This window comes from Phaseolus vulgaris, chromosome 6 (assembly GCF_000499845.2).
Source record: "Phaseolus vulgaris cultivar G19833 chromosome 6, P. vulgaris v2.0, whole genome shotgun sequence".
Classification (NCBI taxonomy): domain Eukaryota; kingdom Viridiplantae; phylum Streptophyta; class Magnoliopsida; order Fabales; family Fabaceae; genus Phaseolus; species Phaseolus vulgaris.
The window spans coordinates 25,819,004-25,837,897 of NC_023754.2; the positions used below are offsets into that span (position 1 = coordinate 25,819,004).

General features: G+C 31.4%; 1 protein-coding gene and 1 long non-coding RNA gene across 2 annotated transcripts; both read right to left on the reverse strand.

Annotated features, from left to right (window-relative positions):
• Positions 1-4,182: 4,182 nt before the first annotated feature.
• Positions 4,183-6,514, reverse strand: LOC137832263 (probable aspartic proteinase GIP2). The gene has a single exon (XM_068640324.1). The coding sequence runs from the start codon at positions 5,632-5,634 to the stop codon at positions 4,402-4,404; it is 1,233 nt and encodes a 410-aa protein (XP_068496425.1). The 5' UTR covers positions 5,635-6,514; the 3' UTR covers positions 4,183-4,401.
• A 7,479-nt stretch (positions 6,515-13,993) lies between these two features.
• LOC137832265 (uncharacterized) lies at positions 13,994-17,127 on the reverse strand. Its single transcript, XR_011084528.1, has 3 exons — positions 15,189-17,127; positions 14,963-15,037; positions 13,994-14,186 (listed from the first exon to the last, which is right to left on the reverse strand). It is a non-coding gene; the product is annotated as an uncharacterized lncRNA (long non-coding RNA).
• Positions 17,128-18,894: the final 1,767 nt, after the last annotated feature.

Sequence of the window (18,894 nt, forward strand, 5' to 3'; positions counted from 1 at the left end):
AATGTTGGTTTTTGGCATTGCCATATAAAATAACGGATTTCAAAAAATTACATTGACCTTTTGGAACCCAGCAGAAAAGGAAGAGGGTGTTAACCTTAATTGAAAGGAAAAACTCCCAATACACTTGCATTGTGTATGCTGCTCTTTATCTGTATTGCTTCCATCTGCACGTAATACTAAACGGTTGTAATATTTGCGATCCAAAGTTTATGAGAATAAAATTATCAACAAAGTACTTTGAATTCTAGATGAGATATACCACATTATTGATTTGAAATGTTATCTCCAGTCAGACTCTTCAAATTTTCGATCACTCAGATCTTATATTTGATAAAGTGGGAATACTGAAAAAGAACGATAAAGTTAGATGTGATTATATTCAAGTTATAAGTTCAGAGTTAAACATTAATTACCTTTTTTCTCATCTATTTAGAGTTTTTCTATGAGCCCTTTCTTCAAAGAGGATTAAAGTGGGTTCATATAGGCCTAATACTTTCTTAACTACACTCTTAATAAATAATCAGGTTTTACTTTGTAATTAATGTAAATTTTGTTATGTCATACTAGATCGAGAAGTCGTGTTGTCTAAACAAATATATTTCTTGAAAACTTGACATGTTTACCTCTTAACAAATCTGCACCTGATGATACATTTGTCCGTCATATTTGAGTTTGGATGAAGTGTGTAGATAAGAATGATAGAGGAGATATGTAAACATAAGAATAAAATCATTTTTTAACAATGGTCGAGTGGATAGTGTGGAAATTTTTACCTCAATGATGTTTAAACCTCATAGATTGCTTCAAATCCATTAAAAAGGAGAATTCCTAAAGGTAGTTTTTTTTAATGTGATTGTTGATCTGCATTGTTTGTATGTCTGACAATGGTTTTAAAAAGGAAAACCTAATTTAAAATGATCGTTATAATTTATTTTAATGTGTATTTAATCTTTTAAATTATATCAACAAAACTCAATTTAGCAACCCTAAATAAAAAAATATTATCTAAAGACGCACCACTTAAGCACCATATGCGAAAGCTTACATAGAAGAAAGGATCAACAAAGCAAAACTCCACCAATGTGTCTTCAAAGAGGATTATTCATGAATACCTTGCATCTGCTTCAACTTCTGATTAATTCATTCATAAACATTCTCAAAGCACCGTTTTGATTAAGCAGCACACACACAAAACTGTGAATAATTGCTACTGCACTTCAAAATAGCCAGTGTTGAAATTCCAAGTATAGTGAGTTAAGAAAGAAGCAGTGTTGGGATGCAGAAGTGGAGGGTTGATAAGGCATTGAAAAGTGATGAAGAGTAAAAATTCCCTTTTTAGTTCAACACGGAAAAGTCATACAGCTACACAACATACCCAATGGCTAACAACTGGACCAATATCCACGCATTTATCAGTTTCTACGAATCACAGCTTTTACGAACGTGAAGGGATGCTATACCCAACCATATATATACCTCTTCCTTTTACGATCCTAGATCTCTAATAAGTTTGGTAAATTATCACAATTTTTTATCAAATTAAAACTCATGCTAAACATGGTCATCGGAAAAATGCTCGAGTAGCTAAAATCGGATTAATGAATGAATCATCATCCAAGTATTACCTCTCTATAAGTCCAACTAAGTCCAAAACAACACAATAAGAATAACAATTGGGACATTACCTAACACATTACACGTAATATATTAAGTGGCGTGTGTAATGTAAAGTGAGAGTACCCGAAAAGGTGAATGAAACTGTACCTACCACCCTTTTCACGCTCACTCATTCCCTATTTTCCACACATTTCTCCCTCCCTTATCAACAACAACTCCTGTCCGATTCGCTATCCCTATCCGCGTGTCAAAACAAATACGAGTTCGTACTATAATTTCAATTTCATTTTTTTATTTTTATTTTTTAACTTTCTACTCAGTCACCCAATAATAATTGCCAACATTTATTTCGTACAATACTCGTCTTACAAGATAATGTTGCAGTAACTTGTACTGAACTTCCATTTCTACACGTGTCGTGACAAGGTGGTAGTAAAATCACAACAATCTTGCCTAGTACTCCATCCAAAGAAAAGCCTGGGAAGAAACTTTATTTAAAAAAATCGTTACTGCTAGTGACGATGCGGTGTAGCCAATTAAGTTTGAGGAAGATAACTCCAACAATAAAAACAAATTGGAATTCACCACTTTCATAATTTTAAATTCTATTTCTCATTCATATCTTTAAAAAGACAAATAATATATATATTTTTCTAATGTGACCAACAGAAATGGAATATGCTGAGGATACCACTAGCACAACAAATTGTCTTCCAAACCTATAGCCACTTATTTAGGAACGAAATTTATTGGAAAATTAAAATTTAAGACTATGTTTTAATATCACGTTTGAATATTTGAATGTTTAATTAATATAATATAAAAGTATATTTTTTTACTATTTAGTTTTTAAATTAAAAATTACATTTATGAAGCAATGAAAATGTAGAAATAATTTTTTTTTTTTACTTATGCATAACATAATATTTTGTTTTGTGAGAATAAATAATATTTTTAGTTTATTTTTTCGGTGCGCTTTACAGTTTCTCCAACTTTTATAAATTATATGTTTTTACATATTTGTGTTGTTATTTTTTCTCATAAATAAGTTTCATTGATCTTTTAAACTAAGAAAAATAAATTACTTTATAGAGCATCTCCAACCATACAAGTAAAAAAAATGTTTCTTTAAGTATCCTTTTGTGAATCGCGTGTGGTCCTTAAAGTAGTAAAAATTCTATCCTTTTTTTCTCTATTAAGAATTCAAATTCCTCATTTCCCTTACTTTCACACCTTTCCATCACCTTCTATTTCACTGTTCTTCACACTTCTTGGTGAAAAAACAGTTATTGGAGTGTGAAAAACTTTTCATATGCTCCAACCAAGTTCTTATATCCTAAGTGATAGAATAAAGAAATAATGCAGTTATTTTTGTGAAAAATAACAACAAAAAGCTGATTGTATATATCTATATCTTTTTTCTTAACGAAGGTGTCTTGCAGAAATAATCCAAGATTAAAGTTTTAAATATAAATAAATAAATTTAAATCCCAAAAATAAATTTTAATCTGTCTAAAATATGTATTTACATAATTTTTTAATTTTTATAACTAATAAAAGTAAGTTAAAGAAATACTTTCAATTTTTTTTAAGCATTGTAAATATAATAACGTATTTATCTACAGCACAGGTCACAATACTAATTATTTATAATATTATATAATTTAAATTTTAAAAAAAATATTTATAATATTTTCGCTGTTTTAATGAGTCAACTATATATGTTTAGTTTTTAATTGTATGCTTAAATGCTTTTTTTTCTGTTATGTTTGAACATTTTTAATGTTATTTTATATTATTAAAAAATAGGAATTAACATTTGATAAATGATATCTTGAATCTTATTCTATTAGCACTATGAAGTCTTCACTGTAGTTAAATAAATAAACACATGTTAAATTCAAAACATTCAATTTTCATAAAAATATTAAACAAATTAGTATAACAAATTAGTATATGCATACATAAAAAAAAATAAAAAATTATACCCTGGTACATAAGAGTAAAATTTTATAATTGATTTATTAAGTTTATATACAAGTAAATTGATAAAAGTACACATGTCCCCAACGAATTATAAGTGGGAATTAAAACTACTACCCCCGATACCCTATCCACATATACCTGATTTTCCAAGCTTCTACCAATTCAAAAATAAAATTATTAGATGTAAGAATGAATCAAATTCTGTAATTCTATTTGACTTACCTTAAGTCTAAGTTAAAATAATTTAGAAACTGTATTATGAAGCTTATATTATCGAAAATTTTATGCCACGGATTATTTGGCAGTGTGGCTGTACTTTGTAGACCTGCTCTCTTGAGATTATTTGAAAACCAAAGAAAAATGGTCCCAAAAGCTTGTTAGGAGTGCACAAGACGGCATCTTGAAGGGAATAAAAGGATATTCTTTTACGGTTTTTCAGCTTATTTTAAGAGAACAAAACTGTGTGCTATGAGCTGTATTTGTATCTTTAGTTTGACTTATGACTTATATCGGATATGCTTTTCTCACTATCAAACATTCCACAATTAAAAATGCATTTCTTATCAATCAAACCCAAAATTGCAACAATGGAGAAAAAGTATTTGGATTTAAAATATAAAAACATATTATAACCAAAAATGCCATCGCCATAGAGGGGCACATAAGCAGTGTATACACATACCGCAGGGGAGTAAAAGGAAAAGGGTTATTACAGAACCTGTTAAACTCCTCGAAACTCATCTTAACCTAACAAAACTATATGGTATGGATAATTAATTATGGTCACAAGAACTATGGTTAAACTGAAATGGGTTGAGCAGAAGATCCAGATTTGAAATCAGAGCAACTGGCGTGCCTCGTCAAAAGGGAAGGACTAAATCCCACCATGGAAGTATCGAAGTCAAACTGAACCAACACATCTTCTAGCTGATACCCTCCAATAACAATGGGATTTCTAGGGTTCTCGCCTCCATCCACAAACCCTAAGCACATAACATCTTTGCTCACCTGCACCATCGAGTTTCTTCCGTGGATACTCCACTTAACCATCTCGCTCTGTAACACCAGATCGATAACCGGCACATTGGGTCCCATTTGTGAGCTTCCTACGCCGTTGGACGAAAAACAGAGTCCAAAGGGGGAAACGGGACTCACTCTGCTCATGTTCAAAATCGAAGCAGCTTTCAAATACGCGCTCTCGAAGTTGGCGAAGATCGAGGTTTGGAGCGTGGTGTAGGGCACCACCGTGCTCAGCTGAGCCCCCCCGCCCAACGGGGCATCGAAAGAAACCTTTTTTCCGTTGATTTTGACGGAATTAACGTTGATGGAAGGGTGGTTCTGGTCTGGGTTGGTGAGCAGCGGCGTGAAGGTGAGAGATCTGAGGATTTCGGAGCCGGGTTGGGATTCGTGCGCCACGTTCCCAAATTGAACAACCCCAGAAGATGGGGAGAGGCAAAGAGTGATTTTTCTCTGGGTTCCAAGGGTGTGAAAAACCTGAGACGAGAAAGAGGTGCGAGATCTGTCGAGACCCACCATGCCTTTAGCCCCGGCGGCCAAACCGTTCAAGAGAAGGGTGGGTGAGCAGGTGAAGAGAAGCTGGTGAGACGGTTGAAAGAGGTCTTCCACAAGCTCTCCTTCGCCGACCCTTTTTCCCGTGATGCTGTTCTCCGCAGGAATCTGACACGCTTGGTCTTGATCCACAGGGTTGGCAAGGCTGGAGAGCCACCTGTGGGTCTCGATTTCAGGACCCTTGGCTGTGAGGCAGCGAACTGAACGGTGGAAAATGGGAGAGAGAGATGCAGAAGGGGCGGTTCGGGAAGCACAATCAACCCAGAGAGATGAGCCACCGAGATCAAGCACAAAGTTTGCGGCCTCAACAGGGGTGCCGTAAGAGAGGGTGGTGTAGTACTGGTGCGTAGAATGGTCTTTGGTGACGGGGAGGGTTAGAGAAGACTTGTAGGCAGAAGAGGTAGCAGAGAGAAGGCAGAGAAGGGCGAGAGAGAGCGGGAGAAGGAGGGAAGAGGAAGCCATGGGAGTTGAGAGGAGAGAGTGAGAGCAGTTGGTAGTTGAAATAGGTTTTTGAGAGTAGCGGTGTTGAGTCGCCGCGGCTTGTTGAAATATAGTTGGGGTTGGGGTGGGATAAGAGAAGAGAAGAGAAGGGAAGAAAGTTATTTGGTGTAGCTGACTAGATGACACTCCTTGTGCTTATCTTCTATTATTCTCTCTCTTCATAAACATAAAGAAACGTAATAGGCATGTGAAACTGATGACTCACTCCTCCTTATAATGCCAAAGGACATCCATCTCTTTAGCTAGGAAACAGACAAACTAATTTCATTCGCCCAACTTCCTCCCTTTATCCTTTCCCAACTCACATAATTAGCCTACGCGTTTCACCCTTCTACGTCAATAATAATAATAATAATTATTATTATTATTATTGCCAACAAATAATAACATTCACATTTACAATAAGGACCCTTCGAGAGGCCAGGGGCCAGGCTCCCACAACTACACATTTTTGGCACCCTTTAGAATCCTATGATTATACTTTGGGATAAACTCTCAAGTTTTAACTCCGACTTATCTTGTCGGTGGGTTGCTTATTACATGGACCTCCCTGTTACACACACCCTCATGCTCCAAGCGCTTATCACCCTCCATCATACCTTGCTTTTCTCATATTTTCTATATTAACTGTGTAAGCCCTCTTCTTACTTTTTTTTCTCTTTAGATACCACTTAATACTCTCCATATTTCTATTTCACCCCTCTTCCATACCCATCCAAATTCAATAATTTCAAAATCCAATCCGAACTGCTCTAATTACTTTCCATCTCTTACTGTATTATTATGAAAAAAAAATAGTTGTAAATCATTATCAATATTAGTATGATCATACTTCTAATGATTACGCAAGCAATTTCGTACACGCTTAATTTTTTCTGACGCATTAAAAGTAAACTTGTTATTATCAATAATTGTGTTTGATTATAATTTATTTTTAACCAAATCAACTTTTAAAAAGGGAATTGTTTCTATTTTCTAGTTGATTTTGGATATTTTTGTATAAGTTCCAACCTAATCCAATGAAAACTCAAACAGAAATGTTATCACTTATCACAAATTAGATAGTACTAGATAATCAAATCCGCGAGAACACTGTCTCGGTAGCTTTATTGTCTCTCTCACTTCTGTGTCAGTTGTTTCAACAAACAAGTAAACCCATAATTTAAATTATTTTAAGATAATATTACTTCTTTTTATTTGTGTTATGAATTTTAAATAATATTGCGTCTGTCTTGTTTCTTCTATAACTGGAAATTGTTCATTCACCGTAAACACTCTTTTTGTACTTAAAATCTAAAATCTGCACTTTCATCTAAATAGAAACCAAGATTGAAAGTCATCAAAGAGGAGAAATTGACATTTTTTTTTTTGCAATGCAACATGAAATGCTACCGTGTTAAGGGGAGTTGCGTGTAATTACACCATTCACATATTAATTAACGAAAAAACCGCGTCTTATTGATTCCCTCAACTCACTGAGAGCCACATATGAAGTATTAAAAAATTTAGGAATAAGACAACCAAGTTTTCGTTCAAAATCTCGCATAAGGGATAAGAGCGTCACTGATAATGTCTCTCACATATTATATCTTATTTATTATTTATTCAATGTAAAACCTTCATCTATTTTTATGAAGTATTTCCAACCAAATTATTACAATTTAGTGTTGAAGTTTTTCTTTGGTCTTTAAGGTTGATCAAAATCAGTTATCTACATATTCAACTATTAAATGTTTTTAAAAAAAATATGGAGAGTATCTCCCTACTTGATCCAAATATTTAATATTAATTTCAAGGTAATTGGAAAAAAAAAATAGTGACAGATAAAAAAACATATTATATACTAAGTATAAAAGAACAATTAATAGACCAAGAAAGAAATTTTTTCTATACATAAGTTTTGAACTATAAATTAAAAAACATACACTTAAATGTTTTAGTTCAGTCTTCACATATTATACCAGAACATTTATTAAAAAGTAAAATCTGTACAATTTTTGTGGATTATTTAATAATAATAATATATTAAGAGAGGGTATTAAAAATGTGTTAGTTAAAATATATACGTTATCAGTCTTTTCAATTGAAATTTGTTGAACAGAATTTGGTCCAAGATTTGGTACTGGCACAAAACCATGTGCTATTTTAGTTGTATAGTCACAACCTTTATCTCATATGTGGAGTATTTTAGTTGTTTAGTCACAGCCTTTATCTTATATGTGGAGCTTGATGGCGGTGTCAATGTTCCAGTGGTCCCACTTCTCCAACTTTAAATATATATATATATATAATTGTACAAATCTTTATAGCAAAACTATCATTATTTCAAATAAGAAGATTATTTAATAATTATTAAACAAAATAAAATAATCAATATATAAATTAAATTAAGTTATCTAGTTAGAATACTAAATAGTAAACATTTTAATTCTTACAATAAACATATTTCCATCTATTTTTATTTTCTATGAACATTTTCTTACACATCTATGATGACATCAATTACGCTATAATTATAATCAAGGTAATATAAAAAAAAATAAACTTCGTATACATATTTAAAGATAAAAATTTATGAAGAATTATTACAATTGACACTTGGACTTATATGTGTTATTACATATTTCGATTAATCCTAAAGAAATAAAAATATATGAATACTATTAAAACATAAAATTTATTAAAATTATTTAATATTATTTAGTATGCAACTTCTATTACCTTTAAAATATTTTTTAACTTATAACGATGATTGAGTCTAAGGTTTTATGTTTCACCTTAACAAATCAAAGTTTAAATCTATATTTAAAAGAAACTTTCACATTTATTGTTTCAGTGTGTTTCAAACAAAATTGTTTCAAAAAGATGATACATGTAAAAGGAATGTTACAGAAATTTAGGTGAAGTTAAGAGAAAAAAGAAGTAAATTTTGCCTTAATCATTGTGCAATTGTGATAGTGAAACTGTTCATTTCCCTTGTGATTTCACAGATAGAGTTTAATGGAGAAAGCGAATATTCCATCAACTTTTCTGCTGGGACTAAAACACAATAATGGTCCTCTTTCGCCTCTGGATTCCACCATTAAAATTAATTAATCTAAATTACTATAATTGTTTATCTCTTACATCACAGACATTAAAGGTCTCTCACTCTAGTCATGCATGTCAGGGAGATTACCAAAATAGGAAATGGGGATGTTAAGCTAATTTGATAAATTATTAACAGAAAAATAATAAGATTAAAATTGAAACTGTCTTATTACATTGATTTAATATATGGTAAATTGATTAACTTTAAATTGAGGTTTGAATTATGATTTATCAAGCCTTAGAAGCTTAAAATGTACAAAACCAATGTCACCAAGAATGAAACAATACTTTGTAGAGTTTGCACAGAAGCCTTAGAAAAGCTTAAGATTATTTGAGTTGTCTAACAGTGAATAAACTGGTTCCAGAAGCTTCATTGTGGGGAAAAGAAAACTATTGGTGTACACATATATCCCTGTCTCCTTGAGGTAGAAGCATCTTCAACGAATCAAAAGATATTCGATTCGCCGCATCTTTTGTTTTTTCTGGAATAAAATTTTGTGTGATGGATCAGTTTTTAGGAAGAAGACAACTAAGATTTCATTCAAAATCTACACGACATGGACTGTAATAAAAATATGCATTGAGACCATATTCGTTAGTAGGTCATGACTAAGTATGGGTAATTATATATTCAACTCAACGGAAACATCAAACTTTTGAGCCAAACTAATCCTACAAAAAAACATGTGTGAAAAACGCTATTTGTTTAATTAGAAAATGTTTAATTAGAAAAGAGATGTGTGGGGATTTGAGACACTAGATGGATAAGGATGTGTTGGAGATCTCACTAGAGATAAGAATATTTCATTATATATAAGCGGATACAAACCTCACCTTATGAGTCGGTTTTAGGCAATTTCTTCCCGCACCCAATCCATTTTGAGTGGCACTCAACGAACATTTTAAAATTCAATTGTATCCTTGTCATGTTTATTTTGAAAAAGCTTGTAGGGTGCGTTGATGCCCTCATATCTTCGCGCAACAATGGAGGACCTTCGCACTCCTAGCTTCATCTTTGTTCAAGGGGTCCTTCCACTCAACACTACGCTACCGGAGAAATGTCAACCAAGATGCGAGGAGGCGAACGCTCGTGTGAGAGATGGTGTTGGGTGCGAGAATGGCAGAAACGAACTTGAGTATGTGATTGGGTGCAGAAATCACTAAATCCTAATTTCATTTTCATTAAGGGTAATTTGGTATTTTCACAAATGCAATTGGGTGCAGGTCCAATTTGATTGGGTGTAGGGAGAATTAGCCCCGATTTTATGAGGTTGAGTTTAAAGTCCACTTTGTAATATGGTATCAGAGTCATTTTCGAGCATATTTTAACGAGTGTGATTGATGGGATGATTATAAAGAATTTTTTTTTAAATGTGTAACATGTTACCTTATAAATTTATCCTTACTTATTAAAACAATTAAATAATGAAATGAGTTTTTTTTAAACATATTTATAAATTAAAAATTAAATATATATTAAATGTAAATAGGTATAATTTAAAAATTACAATTCAAAAAATATGTATTCAAAAAATTAAATAAAAACAGATACTTAACATAATTTCTTAAAATATTAAACATGAATTATAAAATTTAAAAATAAATCAGATATTATATAAATAAATAAAAATATTATTTTTTAATATTAAAAATTCTGTAATAATGAAAAATAAAAAGTACTATAGAAAAAAATATTATATAAGGTAATTAACAATAGAAAAGAATTTCATAAAAAAATATAATAGAATAAATTATAACTCATAAATATAATAATTATACATAAAAATATATTAATATAAACACAACAACAAATTAAATAAAAACAAAAATTCAAATAATTTCTTAAAATATTAAACGTATATTATAAAATTATAAAATAAATCATATCTTATATAAATAAATAAAAAATACTATTTTTTAATATTAAAAAACCTTACAATTTGAAAAGTAAAAAAAAAAATAACTATAATAGTAAAATAAATGAGAATAAATTTTTTCCCTTTAGATCTCTTCATTTTGAAGAAAGAAAATATTTATTATTTACAAATATATTCTCTTCTTCTTTTTTCTCACAAAATCATGAATTCAAATTTTTCTTATTATTGGTTAAACTATATTGCTATACAAGTTTTTAAAGTGCAAACTATTTATCTAGTCCAAGAATGAGTCCAAGTACAAATACTTGCAATTTATTTGATCCAAGAACGTGTCCAAGTGAATGCTGTGGTTATTTGGTTAAAGAAACTGTCCAAGTGCAAAGAGGAGCTCTTTATTTGGTCCAGGAATGTGTCCAAGTGCTATATTATAGATAACCAAGACAATTTGTACTTTCACAAAACCATGTGATATTTATTTGGTTAGTCACGTGTATATTAACCATTATGTCAATGGTGACATTAACATGCTCTCTTCATACTCCTTTTCTTTTCAAGGAAAATGATACATACATAGTCCAATGTTTGGTTCTTAATTAGTGGTAGTCTCGGTGATTAACCTCACTAACAAACCATAAAATCCTCTGCATTTCACCTATTCCAAACTAGTTTTTTTTTTCTCATTGAAGAGAAATTCGGGCTGTGTCAATTACCAACCAATGGACATTTTTTTTCCCATCAAATACTACAAATCTAATTTATTTGAGGGATTTGCTTACAATGATCATGTGTGGTTTTTTTTATTTGTAATTATGATCTCTTTCAAGATATTCAAAATGAGAAGTATGATATTTAAGCTATAAACGAACATTATAACAATCAAACACACCACTTTTAGAAAACTTCAATTAACAGTGTAAAGAATCATTAAATTAGAATGAAACAAAATTTAAAAACTAAAAATAATTAGTTGTTATATTAATTAAATTAGATATTATTGTAGAGTCTGAAAAAATTATTGCTATCTAATTAATTAGTTTTTATCATTGATAAATAGTTTATACATTGATATATACACTACTAAACAATCATTAAATATAAATCAATTTTAGAGACTAAAAATAATTAGTTGCTATATTGACTAAATTAGATATTATCTTAGAGACTAGAAAAATTATTGGTTTCTAAATTAGTTTCTATTGTTGATAAATAATTTCTAAATTGATATCTAAATAGATACCAACTTTAGAATCTAAATAATTGGTTGCTAAAACTTAGGTAGCTAATTAGATATAAAATTAGAAACTATTTATCAATAATAGAAACTAATTTAGAAATCAATAATTTTTTCAGTCTCTAAAATAGTATATAATTTAATCAATATAACTAATTATTTTTTGTGTTTAAAATTTGTTTTATTTTATGATTTTTTTTATTGATAATTAGCTATCAAGATTTTAACTACAAAATAATTGGTAGTTAAAATATTTATAGTTAGCTAGATACCAATTTATAAACTATTTATCAATTATAAACACTAATTTAGATATCAATAACTTTTTTAGTAATTTAATCGATATAACAACTAATTATTTTTGTCTTTAATTTTTTTTTATTTAATAATTTTTTAATAGTGTAATTTTTCGATAATTATTTTTCCTCTAGAATATCATTTTGGTTCCTTATGTGAAATTTTGGTTTTACGATGAAGATCATTTTTAGATTTAGTTTTTTCTTCTTTAGAATGTCTATATGTTAGATTACAAATAATAGATTTGATAAGTTTTTTTTAATTAACGGTGTTAATTTATGGGAGCTGTAACAGATTAATCTTAAGCTATTTTACTTTGTTTGAATTTGTTATATTTTGGGTTTTGAGGTTTTTTCTTAACTATAACATCTTTGTACGTAGTTTTGTTGGTACAAGAAGCATTATTGGTTTCTCTGTCACCAAGAATCTTAGCAGTATGACTTTTTTGGTATATTTGGTTTGATGTATACAAAGGTTTGCTTGCTGTTATGTGTCATGTGGTGAGGGAATGAACATTTTAAAGTACACTTTGTTTAGCCAGTTAGGCTATAATGTTTTTTATTATAACTCATTGATTAAAAAATTTCTACTACTCCCATTTATTAAAAAAATTTATTGTCAATAAAAATATATGTTAATTTTAAAAAGCATAAGGTAGCATTTCTCATCATTACTTTAGTGATATACATCATAAATTAATATCTTGCTATAGCTCTCTTATTTTATCTGTACAGGTTAAAGTCTCATTGGGTGGGCACCAGTGATAACCACAGATGCAGAAAAGTGAAGAAAATCTTTGATAAATACATAGTAGAAATATTAACATTAACATGTCAGTGCAGTAATTTCTTATTTCTTTTATGAATGGTTTTTTTTTATATACCATAAATTTGATTTAACTAAATTTTTTATTTTTTACTGACAATTTAATGATCTTTTAAGACTCGATGCTGACAAGAGAACAACTTGTAGTTCATTCCAGTAAACAGAATCAATAAATTAGACAAGTGGGTATTTTTTTAAACAAAAAAGTAGGTTATAATTGCAGGATAAAAAATGCCTCTCTTAGCTTTTTTCCTAACCCACTATTCTTAATTGATCTTAAAGATTTACAAAGTTGTAAAGCTTTATTAATTATATACATATATATGTTTCTAAAATAGGTTATCATGTTCTGAGCAATTTTTATTTTGTGAATTGTAATGGTGGTTTTAAAAGTTTCCTTGATGGCAAAGTGCTAATCATGGTTTGCACTCATTATTGAGGGGGCTGGAAAACTTTGCTTGACAAAGCTACATATAATATTTTTCAATTAAAACATAATTTAATCCATTCATGGATATGAACTGCTCCCATACTTGCAGACCGTTTGAGATGGGAGTAGAACCTTATATATTTCTCTATTCTCTTCTTTTAATTTAATTTTTTTATAAAACAATTCTACTCTACTCAAAAAAATATTTTTGACTTAACATTTGCAAGTTCTGAAAATTATTTTCAGAATAGCTTTTTAAAAATAAAAACAGTTCAATTATGTTTTTTTTCTATAGTCTTGCATGTTTATATTGTTTTATGCCACCTTCTACAAATTTTCTACATCCTTAAATATTTTTTAATTTTAAAACTAGGGACAATATTAAAAATAAAATTAAGGATACTTTTAAGAAAAAAATCTATCTCCATTTTCTAACAAGAATAATGTTTCATTATTTTATATTCTCTACCTATTGTCTTTTTATGTTATCTCTCATTGAATGATTATACATAAATATTTTATTATAAATATTTTATTTTCTACAAACATTCACAATTATTAAAGATATGATATTTGTAACACCCCAGAAAATAACATCTAAATATTTCAATACAAGTTCTACGTATTTCTATACAAACTTGGAGTTTTTCAAAACATTCCTAATACATATGATTAGGATTTATAGAAATACAAATATTTACATATCCATAACTCAAAATAAAACTTTGAAACCTCTAAGGCTTTCCTGCACCTGTATGGTCATCTGCTCGTGTACATAGTACAGTCATTGCAGTTTAAACACAACACAAAAAGCAAGGGTAAGCTAGTGAAAATAAAATTTTATAATATACGGAATTAAATTAAAAGAGAAAATAAAATTACATGGCCAATTTCTCAATTATTCAATCTTCTTCAAATTCCAACATAAATCAATCACATAGATCTCACATGGATCTACACATCCAGAATATTCAACAATCAACGTCTTCCGGAAGACCCGTATTAAGTAAGTCCTACCAGAGACTAACACCTGATCCAAAGATTACCAGCGAATCCAACAGAAAGGATCAGGGTAAGTTCAATACAATCCAAGCCGTGCATCTCATATGTCACGGTGTGCATGAACTCCCCCATCAGCTTCTCACCACCTGATATCTTAGTCTATGTGACTTAGATCATCAGTGAAGCTCGGAGATCTCTGTTACCACATAGGCATCAATACTTAATACACAACAAACATCAGTCCATACATTATCCCAAATGTATGAATTCAATTCCATACCATTCCATCATACAATATCATTCAAAAAGTGATCCACAATATTCAAAAGTCTATTTGACATAAGAAAAGATAACACTTTAATACTAAATCATCAAAATATAATATTTTTAAATTTAAATAATATACAAACAAACAACCCAATATATAAACACACAACATCCCTACATGAAAAAATTGAATATTGGGACCACGTCCCTTCTGCATTCAGATCTTCTATCCTAGGGTGCTATTAAAAAATTAAATTTAGCTTCCCTTACCTCAATTGCTTGCTTTCCAAACAACTTTTATAATTTTATTTCCCACCGTCTGGATAAGCTTCAAGATTTACGGGCCTAATGCAAGTTATCCAAACATAACAAAAATTCAGTATAGAGTAGAATAAGTTGAGAGGATTAAACTTCTCAACTGACCCCACCAATATTGATGACTAAATTCTAAGGAAAAACAAAGAACAAAGGATATTTAGAGTAAAAATGAACTTACTCTGTTTAAAAATCTGATCGGGTAGAAATGTTCCTTAACTCGCCAGCTACAACGTGGTCCGATCAGATTCTAAAATAGATGAAGATTGGAAGAGAAAATTAAGAGAGAGGGAGATAAGAGAATATGGAGAGAGAGAGAGAGAGAAATGAAGATAAGGAAGAAAAGAAGAAGAAGAAAAAAAAAACGTGCAGGGGGGAGGGTTCTGTCTTTTTTTAAAAAGAAAAGTACTGTTACATTATCTCCAACTACAAAAATTTTCGTCCTCGAAAATGAACTTACCAAGAAAGAGATTAGGGTATGATGCTCCTATCTTTTCTTCAATTTCCCAAGTGGAATCTCCAGAGATGAGATCCCACAATACTTTCACCATGGGAATACTCCTTCCACGAAGTTGTTTCACTTGTGAATCTAAAATTCTGATTGGCTTCACTTCAAATGACAGATTTTCTTTGACCTGGATGGAATTAAACTCTAGAATGTGGCTAGGATCAGGTACATACTTTCTTAGCTGAGATACATGGAAAATATTGTGAATGTTAGCTAAAGGAGGAGGCAAAGAAATTTCATAAGCCACAGAGCTTATTCTCCTGGGAATTTGATAAGGTCTTATGAACTTTGGAGTCAATTTCTTGGATTTGAGTGCTCTTCCTACACCAGTGAACGGTGTAACTCTAAAAAAAAACATGCTCGCCCGCAGAGAATTCTAAAGGTCTTCTTCTTTGATTTGCATAAGATTTTTGCCTGCTGAGAGATGTTTTCAATCTTTCCTAAATCATTTTGACTTTCTCATTGGTTTGTTGTATTAATTCTGGTCCAATTAACACACTCTCACCATCCTGAAACCAGCATAGAGGTGTCCTACACTTTCTTCCGTACAATGCCTCGAAAGGAGCCATTCCTATGCTAGCTTGGTAACTGTTATTGTAAGTGAATTCTACCAAAGGTAGAATTTCATCCCAATTGCCCAAATGATCTAACACACAAGTCCTAAGCAAATCCTCTAAGGACTGGATAGTTCTCTCTGATTGTCCATCAGTCTGAGGATGGTATGCTGAACTAAGTTTGAGTTTAGTCCCCAAAGCTTCTTGAAGTGTTTGTCAGAAACTGGAGGTGAATCTAGGATCTCTATCTGAAACTATGCTGGAGGGTGGTACACCATGCAATCTGATTATTTCATCTATGTAAAACTGAGCCAACTTCCGCATAGAGATTCTCAAGTCTATAGGTAGGAAGTGTGTCGTCTTTGTCAACCTGTCCACTATAACCCAAACAGAGTCATGCTTCCGCAAAGTACGTGGTAAGTGGGTAACAAAATCCATTGAGATACTATCCCACTTCCACACTGGAATGTCTAACTGAGTTAACATGCCTCCAGGACGTTGATGTTTAATCTTTGATTTCTGACAAGTCAAGCAAGCAACTACAAAGTTAGCTACATCATTCTTCATGCCATGCCACCAATAAAACTTATTGAGATATTGATACATCTTGGTCATTCCTGGATGTAAACTGAGTTTGCTTTTATGACCTTCAGATAACACTGTTTGCTTTAGTTCATTATCCTCTGGTATGCACATTCTATTTTTGAATCTCAAAATACCATCCACTCCTAAAGAAAAGTCTTTAGCTTTTTCAGTATTTAATAAGTCCAAGAAATTCTTCAATTTTGAATCTTCCAACTGCTTCTCTTTCACCTTCTCCAGAAATTCATTAGTTATAACAAGTGTATTACAACTAATGCAATTTGAAGACATGGAAACCTCCAAATTCATACTCTTGAAATCTTCAATCAATGTTAGCTCTCTAATCATAAGCGACGACATTTGTATCTTTTTACGACTCAACGCATCTGCAACAACATTTGCCTTCCCAGGATGATATATTAGTTGAAAATCATAGTCTTTTAAAATTCAATCCATCTCCTCTGCCTCATATTAAGGTCCTTCTGCTCAAACCAATACCTCAAGCTTTTATGATCGCTAAACACATCAAAACTAACTCCATAAAGAAAATGTCTCCATATTTTTAAAGCAAAGACAACTGCTGCCAATTCTATGAGTTGGATAATTTCTTTCAAGCACCTTTAACTGACGAGAAACGTATGCAACAACTTTCTTATTCTGCATCAGAACACAACCCAATCCCTGATAGGAAGCATCACAGAAAACTTTAAAATATTGATTGGTATCAGGGATTGTCAATACAAGAGCATTAGTCAATCTTCTTTTCAACTCTTCAAAACTTCTCTCACATTGTTCTGTCCATGCAAAAGGATGACATTTCTAGTCAATTGGGTCAAATGAACCACTATTTTAGAAAAACCTTCTATAAATCTCCTGTAATATCCTGCTAACCCGACAAAGCTTCTAATTTTTGTAACTGTTTTAGGACGCTCCCACTGAAGTACAACCTCCACTTTAGAAGGATCTACTGATATTCCTTGTGCAGAGATGACATGTCCTAAAAATTGTATTTCTGACATCCAGAAGTCACATTTTGAAAGTTTAGCATATAACTGTTTTTCTCTCAAAATGTTCAGGACAGTTCTAAGATGTTCTGCATGTTCTTCCCTTGTACGAGAATAGATCAAGATATCATCTATGAACACTACCACAAACTTATCAAGAAAAGGTCTGAATATCCGATTCATATCATCCATGAAGATAGCTGGAGCATTGGTCTCACCAAATGGCATGACCAGAAATTCATAGTGACCATACCTTGATCTAAAAGCAGTCTTCTGAACATCTTTCGCTTTCACTAAAATTTGGTGATAGCCTGAGCACAAATCTATCTTAGAAAAGACAACTGCCCCATGCAACTGATCCATCAGGTCATCAATTCTAGGAAGAGGATATTTATTCTTTATTGTTAACTTGTTTAATTGTCTGTAATCTATGCATAAACGTGACGAACCATCTTTCTTCTTCACTAATAGCATTGGAGCTCCCCATGGAGAAACACTAGGTCGAATGAATTGTTTCTCCAATAAGTCTTCTAGTTGTTTCTTCAATTCCGCTAACTCCGCTGGTGCCATTCGGTATGGAGAAATTGAAACAAGGCCTGCTCCAAGAATCAAGTCTATTTCAAACTTTATCTCTCTTTTAGGTGGAAGTCCAGGAATCTCATCAGGAAATACATCCATAAACTCCTGAACTACAAACATATCTTTTTGTACTTTATCAGTAACTATAGAACAAGCCAAAAGCATAAAACATTTTGCACCTTCTTGTATCTCTCTCTCAAACTGATGAGCTGAGATAACCTGCACTCTTTCTAATTTAGGGAAAATTAACTTCTTCTGACCACAATCTATAAGGATATGATTAGCAGACAACCAATCCATTCCCAATATAACCTCCAAATCTTTTAGAGGTATACAAATCATGTTGAGTTTGTATCTCTGCCCATCTATAATTACTGGACACTCAGTACACATGGAAGAGGTTACTATAATACCTTCTCTTGTTGTAGATACCACCAACTCAATTTCTAATTCTCGGACTGACAACTTAAGCTTCTTAGCACAATCAAAAGATATAAAAGAATGGGTTGCCCCAAAATCAAACAATACAGATAACTGTGTTCCAAGGATAGAACAAATACCTTTAACAAGGCTATCAAACTGTGAAGCTTCAGCTCCACTAATAGCAAAAACTCTGCCAACAGTTTTGGGTTTTTGATTACTATTTTGTTGTACTTCTGC

Coding starts and splice junctions, on each gene's coding strand:
- LOC137832263 (XM_068640324.1), bottom strand. CDS start 5,634: ATGGCTTCCTCTTCCCTCCTTCTCCCGCTCTCTCTCGCCCTTCTCTGC.